This window comes from Falco biarmicus, chromosome 4 (genome assembly GCF_023638135.1).
Source record: "Falco biarmicus isolate bFalBia1 chromosome 4, bFalBia1.pri, whole genome shotgun sequence".
Lineage (NCBI taxonomy): Eukaryota > Metazoa > Chordata > Aves > Falconiformes > Falconidae > Falco > Falco biarmicus.
In genome coordinates, this window is record NC_079291.1 from 19,656,107 (window position 1) to 19,670,486 (window position 14,380).

The 14,380-nt window shown below is 35.1% G+C and overlaps 1 protein-coding gene across 5 annotated transcripts in view; it reads right to left on the reverse strand.

Moving 5' to 3' along the window:
* The window catches only part of BBS9 (Bardet-Biedl syndrome 9), a 311,231-nt gene that overhangs the window by 172,197 nt on the left and 124,654 nt on the right, over positions 1-14,380 (reverse strand). For all 5 annotated transcript variants that reach the window (XM_056334745.1, XM_056334743.1, XM_056334742.1 and 2 more), the window contains one exon: positions 4,071-4,253. In XM_056334745.1, coding sequence (XP_056190720.1) covers positions 4,071-4,253 — 183 coding nt within the window. The remainder of the gene's footprint in view (positions 1-4,070; positions 4,254-14,380) is intronic.

Below are 14,380 nucleotides of genomic sequence, written 5' to 3' on the forward strand. Positions count from 1 at the left end.
ACTCGGTAAAGGATTCTTCATATAAAAGGGTATTTTCTACATTACTCCAGAACTCTACAGTGAAACCCACTTGCTATCATGCATAAAACCCAGCAAGAAAAGACTACCTAGTTTTTCCCAAGTGACTGATCTTTTCTTTTTCTGGTGATTTACATTCAGATCATGTTCTTACAGAAAGCACAGACACTTTTGATAGTAACTCCTGACTCTTACTAGGCACTTCATGATATTCTTCTGAAACCACCTCTTTTTCATCGTTGCCTTAAAGTATATTTTTCTACTTTATCTAATCAACACTGTAAAGTAGTAAATTTATACTCACTAACTTCAGTTAATTACACCACATCAGAATCACTTAAAACTATGCATTTCACCCTCAGGCATTTTATTCTTCCAAATGACAACTTCAGTAAGAAATTCAGATCGAATACAGACATTTACTTAATTGTTGTGATTCCAAACACAAATGAAGGAGATGAAAATGTACTTGCACGATGCCAGTTTATAGCTGTTACTAGTAACTATAGTATCACAAATTTGACTATAAAAAGAAAGGGATTATTATGAGCAGTGAAGCACCCATACATCATTTGGTCATATCATGAGAACTATGAAATTACTTATTCTTCAATAAAGTTACTATCGATAGTGATACTGCCAAGGGCCCTCTATCAGTCCTAAAATTAGAAAGTCAGTATTGACAGACATTTTTTCTCTTTGTGATATCTTCAACAAAGAAAGCATTAATAGCTTAACAACCATATGAGACACCAGTCAATCCAGAAGCCATGCAACCTTTGTATCAAAACTATCCCGTGAAGCATAAATGCTTTGAACCCTTTAAATTAGCCCAGACAAATTCTCTCTTTTCCCAAAAGGATTTCCTATTGTAAACATATGCTTTATCACCATCTCAGCATTAACTCGGTTTTGTAAAGTATAATCACTGAAAATCATCCCTTACAATGTTCCTTGCTTTTTTCATTTTCCAGACTTTATAGTACCTCAAATTATTGTCACTCCCTGTTATAAGCCAGTAACAAGTGTGCTAGTCTTGCAGAACTTTCAGCTCTCCTGAAACAAGTGAATTGCATAATAAAAACTCAGATACATCTCAATACTATTAAAGCATTCATGCATTCTTTTGTCTCCAAAAGCATTCTAAAATAGTTTTCTACCATATATTTCAACAGATGGCAAAACATAGGACTCAAAACCAGTATAGGTTTTAAGGTATTGTTTGCATGGAGCTGTAACATTATGCTCTGAAATACTGACAATATATACTTCTCTAATTTGAATATGGGCTTCATTTTCATCCCACAGTAACAAAGTACATTGGACTTTCTTAATGCTTTCGTTAGCAGAAGGGTTAGCTCATTTATCTCACTGGTCAAAAGCTGAGACTTGAGAGATCTCATTCCATTTCTGCTGTGCAGAATTCATGAAAGAATCATGGAAAAAGGGAATGCCCTTGTGTTTTCAATACTAAACAAGAGCAACCTTTTAGTCGCTTTAATCAAAACAATACTATTTAGGTGCTGGTTAGAAATTTACTGCAGGAAATAAAAAATAATGCCAAATATCTGTTATTCGCAAAAAATATGGAAGTTAACAGTATTAATTCTGCTATATCTTTGTAGACAGGAAAAACCAAATTTTACATATTCTTAGACAAAAGTTTGCAGAAACAGAAACCATTTAGTAGTCTGAGAAAAACTGGTGACAATGGGAACACAAAATACCACTTCGATAATTGTTAAATATCTAACTGAAGTGATTGCCAGGTCTAGAAAACAAGATGCGATCTGTTCTAAACGGAATGGCATGCATGAGAATAATGTTAATGTTATGGTCAGAGAAGCATTTCTTTTTATGGTAACAGTATATTCTAAACATTTCCTTTTTATTAAAAAAACACTTCCATAGTTTAATGCTCACAAGGCAGAAAATGTTCTGGACATGTAGACTGCATCTAAACTGTCTTCTAGCACATTCTCTCCAAATAAAATTACAACAAACCATTGTGCAGAATTGTTTGAAGAGTAAATAAAAATTCTTTGGAGTACTTTCTTTCACCAGCGTTCTACTCAACTGCTTGCAAGGAAACCTGAAGCCTAGCTAGGAGCTTCTGTCTGTAAATATCATTGGTATGTCAGAAGATTTCCCCCCTTCCTTGCCTAAACTTCTCCTTAAATTACATTCAAATTTTTGTGGTACCATAAGAACTTCAATATGGCACGTATTTCAGTATTTTAGTATTTTGAAAAGGTTTCATTTCCATTTCCACCTCCAGTTATTGTTGGTTTACATTTTTCATCCCGGCTGCTCTGCAGGATGTTTATCCTGACAATATTTATGTGAGGTCTTATAGCTTAACATGGAATAATGTTAACTACTGTATCAAAACCACATCGAGATATATACTGAAGTGATATCCTGTATTATATGATACGCAACAGATTTCACCATGTTTTATCAAAGCACGTGTCAAAGCAGTGCAATTCCTAACAGCAAAATAAAAGCGAGTCATGCAAAAAACGGTTGGTTGGGCTTTTATGAGATTCACATGAACTTTCTTTCAATTCTATTCATGGGAATGCACACTCCTCAGTTGTGCAACTTCATTTTTCAAGTTTAAATGAGGACAAAATCCAAACCAAATCTCAGCAAAATTGTTTTGCTTTGCCTGCTATCGGTCAACATCATACAAAATGCCAAAATGCTTTTCCCCAGACCAGGTAGAAATTGCAGATGATCCTAGATTCACTTGAAACCCAGTACAAGCTTCTAAAAAAGCCACAAACCATTCTAAGTATTCTAGATATGTACCAAAATCTGGATTCACCATATATTGCAAAAAAACCCTGAGCAGAGTGTAAAGAATAAAATTAATATGTACTTAGATAATTCTTATTTTTTATTCTATAGAAGTAATTTATTGCAGTATACTTCATAGTTCAGATACCTGAAAGAAACCATTGAGATATATTAATGTCAGTTCATTTTTCTTCTAACTGTGGCGTGCTATCTTTAAGTATTTTGTTCCAGAACCCAGTAAGGCAGCTGGACTTTAAACTAACTGGAGATTGACTCTAGTTGTTTTAGAACATTCCTTAATTCAACTAAAGCAGTGTTTAGGTGGGGACCTCAGGTGAGGATAGAATACAGCACTATATTTACAGACCACTCTCCAAATTTTGTACACAGTCTCACATAGTCGCACTCACTAAATCAGAGCAGAATTTTCAAGATATCTACACAATAAAGGACTATCTAGAACATGGTTTGGAGAACACAAGTACATTATCTATTCACAGTATTTTCTTCATATAACTTTCATCCATTACAAAACCAATTTGCAAACACTGAAGACAAATCACGGCAAATGCTTAATAGATCAAATATACTGTATTACTGTGTGTACATGTCCACATTTTATAGTTCTATTGGAATGTGTGCGTGTGAGTACACATGTATGTATATTAGGTAGCATTTATATTAGAGTCTTCAAAAAAAATGGGGCTATTCTGTTTGTGCTAACAACTGGAAAGAAGCTAAAACCAGCTAAACTTATGTGAGAACTCCAAATTGGCTTGGTAAGGAAGGATTAAGTAGAAATTAAATGGTATCACCCATACCTTCCAATGAAGCACTCCATAACCTACTTCTACTTCCCCACTTTCCCATGAAATCAATGTAATTTGCATCAAACATCATAAACAAGGTTTATGCCAAGGACATTTCAGTAAAAGGGAGATCCAGCACTGCTGGCAGAGTTGCATCATTTCTGGAATGGAGTGGTTAAATTGGGTTAATTGGTTAAATTTTTCTTTCCCCTACTTCAACAGTCTGATCAGCCCTGGAGAATAGGACTGTTATAATAGCATTAGGTTATCTGTGGGTTCTAGGATCCTAAAGGTCTTTTCCAACCTAAGTGATTCTATGAATAAGGTTATTAAATCACTTCAGAGGACAGTCTTCAACAAAGTACATGGGGAAATATGTAAATGTAAGCACTTAAAGCTCTGTCAACAAGTATTTTTCAAGCAGCTCTTGCAGGTTCTTACCAGCTCTTGCGTATCTTCTGCTAATGGCAAAAACGTAGCTTCCAGAATAGCAACTTGATCAGCACTGAGCTTCTGCCACAGACTAATCAGCATAATAACCAGATGGGTGGCACTTTTCAACTTTGTGAATGCCCGGAACATGTTGGCTTGGTTTTCTTCTGCTGCATCTGCTAAAGCTATTACCTGCAAAAATTACAAACGTCTGTTAAGTATAATTTTACCATCCATGAACACTCAACACTGAAATTACCTTTGGCACACTCTTGTTTTCCTTTAGAAGATCCTGAGGAATTCCACAATTCCATAAACACAAACCACAGAGTATTAAATGAGTTATCATTTATCTACATTTTTCTTTTGCATACCCAAGGCAATTTCAAGTCCATAAAGCAACAGTATTTATCTCTCTAGTACAATCAACATAGAAAGGATTCTGTTTAGAGCAGATTCTTCAGGCATTCCTGAAACTGATCCCCATCATATCACATAATACCTGATAACAAACTAACTTCCAGGTTAATACCACACAAGACACTAATCCCTATATGATCAGCAAGCCTACAGTATTAATCAAAAACAGTACACTTGATTTATGCAGTTAAAAATGCAGTACATAATTATTACCATACAAACATAACTGCCATCTATTATTTTATTAACTTTCGGGTCTCTCCATGTTTTGCACTAGTTGCTTCAGCTTTTATGCCACAATGTAAACATTGTGGATCATATATATGAAGGCAATACCACATCAACTGCCAGACATTATGAAAGAACTTTCAAAATAAAATGGAAGATTCCCTTCTAAGATGGTAAGATAATTTTGCTGAGTAATTCAAGACGGGGAAAAACAGAAGAGCTATTGTATGATATCCTACTCAGTTTAGAAATAACTTGTAATTGTATATAATATTGTCCACTCAGCATTACAAAAATTGGTATCTTGAAAAATATTGCTATAAATGCCTTCCTTCTTGAAATAGAATGTTTAGACATTTTCCATCACTGGTGAAAAATGAAGATGGCCGTGATTTCAATATGCAATTGGTATAATTTCAGTATGACAAGAGATTTTCCACAGGATTTGCAATTAATTACTTCAACTAAAGGTAAGAAACAAAGGTTAGGGGTTTATCCTGAGGGAGCACAATTTGCAAGACCTGTTCTCATGAATTGCTACTACATCTTCATGTTGCCTGAATAATAATAATTGGCTTACAGCAGCACTGATTATCTCCATTGTCATTTAAATCAACACAAAGCACCTCTCAACCACTTTCTCCTTCTGTTTATTTATCTGCAAAATAGCATAACAGTGCTTGACTGGAGTTGTGAAAAGCCTCAAGAAATGCAGTTAAAGTGTAATTAGTATTACAACAGAATTTACAAATTAAAACTTGCAGAGCTTGATCCATTAACATTTGGCAACAGCAGGAAAACGAAAATACTATACGATGCATCTTCAGCCGGGAAACAAAGCCAACCAGCTGTTAGCATTTCACAGAGGAAAACTATTTTTAATCTCCCACACTGGCATTAGACATGTGTGTGTGTTCCCTCCAAGCTCCCATGTGACTGGGAAGATAAAGAAAACAGAATTTTAGGGAACTATAAATAAGAAACATTTCAAACAAAACGTGTTGATAGCTTTTGTTTTAGATTTTAAAATGTAATGTTTCCAAATAAAATAGAGAACCCACAGGACACTCATGAGTCCAAACACTACATAAATCAGAGCCAAGTAACAAAACAAAAAGTAAAAAAGCCCAGCTAACTATGCAAAGGAGAAGTGAGAAATTAATCCCAAATAGTGAAAACCAACATGACATACTTCGGTTAGAGGAGAGTAATAGTCACAGACATGTCACCTGATGTAATCTTGCCCGCATTCATTTTGCTCAGTCCAAAGCCCTGATGTTCTTCATGCCTCGTGTTTTAAGCAAGGTGGAGTTCCATACTGCAGTCACTTTTGAATGGTTATGGATGACAAAGCTACATGACAAACACAACACTACATAGTACCCTACATCACTTGCATCTATCCACTGTAACCAGTAATTGTATGCACTATACAGCTTCATCTTTCTGAGGAAACAAGCAACAACAGTAAAGTTCTCCTCAGTCCAACAGAATCCTTCAAATGTCTAATCACCTTTCCTGTCCAATATACATTTGAGAATTTTGGGAAGAAAAATATGCTAAGGTTAATGTCATCAGTGTGTTAAATTCGTCAGTATGCTTCCTATAACATCATTACTGGGTGGGATAGTGCAATGGACAAATCCATAATTCCTGGAATTTGGATTAAAGGCAAGATCATTGTATCCTGTTATGGATAATGATCAGGCAATATCAATTTTGCTGAAGCAGCAGGCAAATACAGTCACACTTGCGTGACAGCTACCTGAAACCCACTTACACAACAAGGGTAAAGGACACCTAGACTGAGTCATTAATGAGTTCCTAGGTGGTCTCTCACTCTGTGCTATATGTCAATTTACACTATACTGTATACCTCAGAGGCATAAATCACATAAAGAGAACTAAATGACATGACCTTCTACCTTAAGGATCGTTAATTTCAGAATTTGCCTTCTTTCCATTTTACAACCATTTACAACAAAGGAGATGCTTACCTTTTCTTAGGCTATAGATGTAACACAAACATCCCAGTACTCCCAGACAATACCTAATGTACCAAGCCTATAAGCTATTTTGAAAGCAGCTTCACAAAAATCCCTTAAAAGTACAACCGTTAAAATAGTTTATCCTTGGTACAAAATTCTACAGTTCTAACGCACAATAATACAAGACAAATATTATACCAGTGAGAGGTCTACGTTTCTGAAGGAGAGGTGCAGTCTTGGAGTGTTGCAGGTTACTAAAACATACAGCAATTAAATCTTTATGTGACTGCATATATACAAGTTCTACTTTACACTTGCAGAGAAACAGAGGAGAAAAAAAAGCATTTCTAAGTACTAACTATACTCTTAATAGATGAAGAGGTGACCTAATATAGCTTTCTGAAATCTGGAAGATCCAGGATAACACAATACAAATTACCATACAATAATGTAGGCACACACAGACATTGTAGTTTTAAAAAAGCCAGAAAAAAAAAAAAAAACAGACAGAAAAAAGGTTGTCAAAACAGCACCCTTTGAGATACGCTGAGAACCGAAAGCCAAAGCAATAAAGCAGCTGGAAGAGACTAAAGATACTTTGACAATACATAGTTCCACAGTAAATACTTAAAATGAGGGGAAAAAAAGAAATCTTTCCTCACAGAGCAACATTATTCTAAACATCTGCCAGGACATCAGCTATAAATTTTAGAAGTGTTCTGTGGCTCTTCATTCAAACACTTGCAGAATTTAAGGATGAATAAGTTCTAAAAACTTTCACATATCTAATTATTTTCTTTTCACATGAATATTATCTCAATTGTATTTTGTAACAGTTGAGCAAAATAAAGAATCCATACCCTTTGCAAACTGAAATCCTAGTCTCTTTAGACTCTTCATGGTTTCTCCATGATTTCCCAACTGTATCTTAACTCTTACAGTAGTTGTTCAATTTGCCTAGTTACGTTTTATCATCTTTCTAAACAGATGTAAGAAAAAAAAGAAAAAAAAAAAGGAAATCTCCCTGTTTTACTATTTCACAGGGTAGGTGGAAAAACACATTGCAACTGGCAGTGCCAAGTGTAAGTTAGATGCAAAAAGTTTAGAACTGGAAACCGTCAAGTAAAAAATCAGTCTATATTGCAAGGACCATCAGTGCCTATTTAAGATTTTTCTTTCTCCCTCTTTAATATTACAAAACTTTCAAAGAAAAAAAAACCTAAAAATAAGTTTTTTAAACTTTCTAAAAGCAATGGAAGAAAGGAAAGTGGCTGATACAGGAAAAATTTAACAGGTACTGGAATGGGTTAAAAGTACAATAATTAAATATATATTTTTACAACTAATCAGAACTTGCTCTTCATTTACATTTTTTTTAATTTAAATTTTTCTGACCAAATTCTTGCTGTGTTCCAATACCAATACACTTACCTATAGCAAAGCAGAGGTCAGTTAAGTTATTAATGAAAGCATGTTGTAAAAGGAAAATGAGAAAACTATTCTCTAAATCAAGATAATATTTAAAACTTTTAGTAAATTTCATATTCACAGCTGTAAATGTAGAGCTGAAATCCAAAAATATTTTTATAATCTTGAGAAGTTCACCCCTCAATGCTATTACCAGCATCTGACTGCGATAATTTCCAAGCATAGAACATTTCTCATGTTTTCAGCCTCAAGTGTTCAAGCAGAAAGATTTCTCTCCATGCTTATTTCATTGCTAAGCAGACCTTACAAGCTGTCAAGCATTTGAAAACTTCAAATTAATGGTTTTAAAAACAATCAGATTTCTCCATTATTAGTGCTTACTTCACAATATTTTCAGGGCATTGTTTAACATCCAGCAATAACTTCAAAATTACCAATCCCTCTTGAAAAAGGCTTGCAACATACTCATTCTTGTATATTCAGGCAAGTTCCTTGGGGCAATAATGAACTTCACTCTCCCAGGCTTATTCCAATAATACAAAAAAATACAAGTACATTTCCAAAAATACAAAATGCCTTCTTATTAGCTGGCTAGGAAGTTGAAGAAAACTTCAAACAATAAAGGGCAAGAAATTAGTATGAATTTCCAAGAAACTTTCTTTTGAGTTGTTAGTATATTTTTTTGGAGCGCCTAACACCATTGGGACGGAAGACTCTCATAGGTTTAAGCCATATTCTAAAATGGAGAACAGAAAATGTGACTGACAATTTGTTTTTCTTTTTTGAAAACAGCCAAGAAAAACATAATTGTCCATAACATGCTTAATGCGAAACAAAGTTTCACCACAGCTGAAACTTTAGCCAACTAGTCTTATTCTCACCTAGTTCCATCACACTGGGTTCAGCTTCTGGTAAATTTGAAGTACCTTCAATTTTAGCACAAATCAAGTTTAAAGAGAGCAGTTTAGCATTTATGGAATACAGAATCTCTTTACATTTCATCCATAGCACTTCAGAGCAAGTTTTCTATGTAAAATTTGATAAAAGATGAAACATGTAAAAAGGTGAACATCAGAAATGTAATTATTCTGAAATGGACACAGGGATTATGAATTCTCAAGATTATTAAGTACTCCACAGTAAATTAACCCATAATCAAAGCTTTTATACTTGGTTTCAAAAAAGCCATTCTGTAACCAGTACAAGCCAAAACAGAACACAAACTCACAGGTCTCTTCTGGCGATCATTCTGATGGAATAACTTTGCAAGGTAGGTAAGTGATCTGACCCCTTCCAACAATTTTTAAACAACATTAGATATTCATAAAGCAGGATTTTAACATATATAAAGCAGAAAAAATTAGAGAGCTGAGAAATGCTACGGTTACTGCTTTAGGTCATACCTATTGCAACAGGGCATTTATTACTACCCTATTTCACCTTTTCCCACATTCACTCATTTTAGAGAAGGAAATACAACTGAATTACTAAATCTGTAACAACATCTAACAGATTATTTTTTTGTGGTTTTAAGAAGTCTCCATCAGATATTCTAGCTCACATAGAACATGTAAGCATTTAAAGTCAAATATTTTTTTCCTTACAGGCTCCTTTGTTTACCTTGCACACATGGCATGCAGTCACATACAAATGCCAAGACACCAGCAAAGCAAACCCCTAAAACAAGTAAGACAACGTAAGTGATAAAATCAGTTAATAAAATCCTGAATATCCCTTATTCTGAGAGTAAACTTTTCTCCCCTCAATGTAGTTTTCTTAAAGTAGTTTACAAAGTAACGAAACCATGATTAGCAGCCCGATTCCTTGTGCAGACAACCTCATTCAGCAACCATTGTGCACACAGCTTTTGACAGGTGACTAAAGCTTTATGGAATGTGGGCAAAGATATCCATGTCAGAAAGTGATCTTTATCAAACACTCTGTCACCAGAAAGAATAACCATGTCACTCCTGCAAGGGAGCACTTCTAAATGCTGTGGTGTTCCCACAGCGCTGCAATGGGTACGTGAGAGCACACATTGGGACTTAGTACCTCAGGCCACAATTATCTGACCCATATAAGAACGCCTCGGCTAGCGCTAACCGTGACCAGTTTTTAAACCTGTGGCATAGGCCCACCACGATGACAACAAAGCATCAATTCACCAGAAACCAAATACTCAACTTTCAAGAGAAGCTCAACATGAACTTGCTCTGAGAAGACAGCAGAGATGAAAGACACTGCAGCATGATGACCCATGCTTTATCTGGAGACACTCAGCTACCTCCTCAAATTCTATTGCCTCACTTGATGAACATGAAATTATTGATCATCACAAGTAATTACTATTGCAATCTGTCCCTCTGGAAACTACAACAGCCAGACTAAGGAAATATGCAAGGCTGTAAGGGAAGTTGTATGGTTTTGTTTTCTTCTATGTTATTTCCACAAGGGAATTATCATTAACAGCTCTACTGCACCTTTCTAAATTGGAATTTGCCATGATGCAGTATCATCTACAAGTGCAACACAGGTTACAGGCTAAAATGCAATCAATTCAAGCACTGTAAGAGCCAAATGCATGTACTGTTTAAATTCAGAACGTTCTTTTGAGACTTCACATATATCAAAGCTGTGTCTTACCTCCACAAACCAAAGTGGCAGTGGATTATTATCACAGAGAGTCATGCTGCAACATTTATTTTAAGAATCAGTGATGATGATGTTATTAAGAAAATATTCGGGGATAAAGTAACTATCATTTCAGCTACGCAGAGACATCATTGTATGAATATGCTCAGTTCAGAAGGCAAAAGAACTCTCTATGCTTTTCATTTTTCCTCTTTAGAATACTCAGTAAGCAAACAGGCTATTACTTTGTCTTCATCTCTCTCGCCCCAGTTTTTTAAATCCAAGGTAACAGAAGAGACTTACTGTTGTCTCTGTTGTTCTATCTGAGGTAAGGATTACAGTTAAAATTATTTTAATTTGATTAATATACTTTTCTTTCTTTACTGGCTTGGGGTCTTCTTTTTAAAGGGGCTTTAGCATTTGTGAGAAGCCAGATAAATTAATATGGTCAACCGGAAGAATACGTACAAGAAAATTATTTAAATATCTGACACTTTGACCTCCTCTTGACAGCCTAGCCACAAGTAAATATTGCAGTCAGCTTTGCACATGAGTAACTACCTGTTATTTGGTGTAGCTATAAAATACCAAAATGGGTGGAAAAAAAAAAATCCTTGAAGGAAGGCTACAAACATATTCCAAAATACATATGATACTTTCCAAAACATTTAGAAGCAAGTTCTACATTAGGAAATCCAAATTTAAAAACAGAGTTATACAATTAGTAGCTTATCTGAGTAAACGTCTGTTACAAATTACACAAAAGCCAAGAAGCCAGTGAGTTACAATGAAGCCTTTACTTACGCTTTCAAAGCAAAAGTTCCATTTAAGCATAGGGGTGTACTAAATAACACAGAGATTTGTCATAGAATCTCCAATAGTCAATGAATATTGAAGACAGAGTTTCACTGTAAAGTTGTGGTTGAATTGGCAACAATGTATAAAAAAATACAGCCAAATATTAGCTAAATGGAGACAGAGAGGTGGGGAGCTTGGTTTATATCAACAAATATATGGTATTATATAATGATGACAAAAAAATCACAACATTAAAATTAAAATTTTAGAACAAATTTTATTTTTGTATATTAAAATAAGCTGTGAACCTAAACAGTTTAAAAAACTAACAGAGGCCTCATCCTGCAAATTACTAATTGTATTCCAGTCCAATGGGATCTATGGCTGGCCAGGAAATCAAGAGAAACCCATTAGATCCTACTTCTGCAATATACTTTATTTATGTACAGTGAAGCTCAGTGCATAGTCAAGGATTTGCTAACTCCAGTGGGGACATTGCATTGATTCAGGAAAGGCAGAAATTTGCCCTGTTAATGGCCACTACTCTCATTGTGATCAGTCATATGCACCTAGTGAGAAAAAAAGTATTTGCAGCACGGTAGATATCAGGTGATGAGCGTAGTTTTAGAAATCCAGAATATTTCCACAAATCATTGCTACTCAGAAAGCACACAGTAAAACACATGTCCTAAATCAGGCTCCATCTCATATTAATATTTTATTACAATAATTAAAAGCAATAAACATGTTGACAGACACATCTTAAAAAGATTAATAAAAAGCAATCCAGCTAACATAATACAGATAGTTTTCCATCTGTATAGACACAAAGCCATTCCAGCAAATTTTATTCCAACACCTTTAACAATAAAAGTATCAATATCAAGCAAATCAGCAAGCCATCAAGACAGTGAAGTTCTAAGCTAAATGTCAAGCCATTAAACTTGCCCACCCAATCCCACTTGCAATTTTGGCACTTCTGTTTTGTACCCAACCACCCAAGGAAATTCCCAGATTTCCCCATTCAGGCTGAGCTAGCATATGATTTTAAGTAATTAGAAAACACTGGTTGCAAACACAGTGTCTGGGAATAACAGTAAGACTCAGAATGGTTAAATTAAAATAATACACCCTGGAAACAAATTCTAAACGTAGCAATCAAAGAAAATGGATGGCAGGCTAATGAGAAGCTCAAACTTCACTACAACACAAATTTCAGGACATCTCTCATTAAAATCCCTTTTCTATTTTGAGACACTTTATAGAATTTCTCTATTTTTAGTAAAATCTTGAGAACATGTGTCAGTACATTTAGACATAAAACAGGCTTCTTGGGTCAAAGTGCAAAGGTATCAAAACATATTAATTTCTTGCTTGAATAACTTGTCTTTGAATTAAAAGTTTTCCATAATTTCTTCTGGTTTTTTTATTCTGAGACAGACATAACCATTCCAAACTAAGGAACTTCATGATGAAATACAGCTTTTATAAAACTCAGTCAAAAACAGAGTCTGTATGAAACCTTAAAAGAATTTAGCAAAGAGATTGGAGTTCACTGGGGTTTACTGGATTTACTAGCAAAAAAAGAAACATTGTTTCAAAAGAGTCAGTGGAAGTAAAAATTGATTGTTCATGCAAGGTGCCACAATGAGACAAAGTAGATTTTTGCATGCCTCCACAAATGAAGTACAGTACAGACCACAATAATGCTTGCTCCACAACAAGACCCAGCAAACAACTTTTACAAATTTAAGCTGCATTCTACTCTAATAACGTATTCAACTTCTGTGACAACAGTTATTGCCATACAGGTGCCATTATTTTCAGAGCTGTGGATTTAATTTTATGGGATCAAGACAATTACTGATAGACCCAAAATACCCTACTGCCAAGTCACACAGCAGGTGAACTTAATAATGAAGCAGCAAAGAGCTTATCATATCAGTGCCTGGGACCCTTCATCGGGGCGGGGGGGGGGGGGGGGGGGGGGGGGGGGGGGGGGCGGTGAACAAAAAAGAAAACAAAAAAGAAACCACCTGAAGTAACATTACAGGGTATTCAATGGCAATTCTTCAGGTGGTGATCAAAAGAACCTATATTTTTAGGTCACCGAATTTGTTGTGCTGCAGATAATGGCCACTGATACTCATTCTTCTGCACACCTGGAACTGCACCTCCTAACTCCTCTCTCAAACTGACAAATTAAGAAAATTCCCACCTGAAATACCCTGCTAATTCACAAGCACAAAGCCCATAGGAACAGAATCAGGTGTAGTTTCCTTTACATGCACACCTGCCGTAGCCACACAATAAACTCAGGCAGTGCATTCTGCCAGTAAAACTAGGAGTTAGAACTTAAGCAGAAATTACAAAATAAAACCAAAATAAGCAAATGTTCATTTCCCAAATGAGTTCATCTTCTGTTCCAAATAAGCTGAGATGCAAAACTAGTGATTATTTTAGTGGGTAAAACTTATTTTATCACACGATTATTCTGATGAAGTATGTTTAACCATAGGCTAGGGACTGGTGTCCAATGAAGTAAATGCCAACATCATATACACACATATGTATTTACAGGATTGGGGCTTTATTATTAATCATAACATACTATGTTGTTCTCCTGCTGTAACTTCCAAATAGATCTGAAGCTATATGGCTTTCTAACATTCATCGCAAAAAAATTTATTTTTTTATTTAATGATCTACTTATAATCTCCTAGCCTTTGAGAAACGTCATAAAAATTTAGCTCAAAATTGGCAGTATAGGCAAAAGTCCTTCACCCATGTGTCTGTGGAAATACGATTTTTTTCCTACTTACAGTA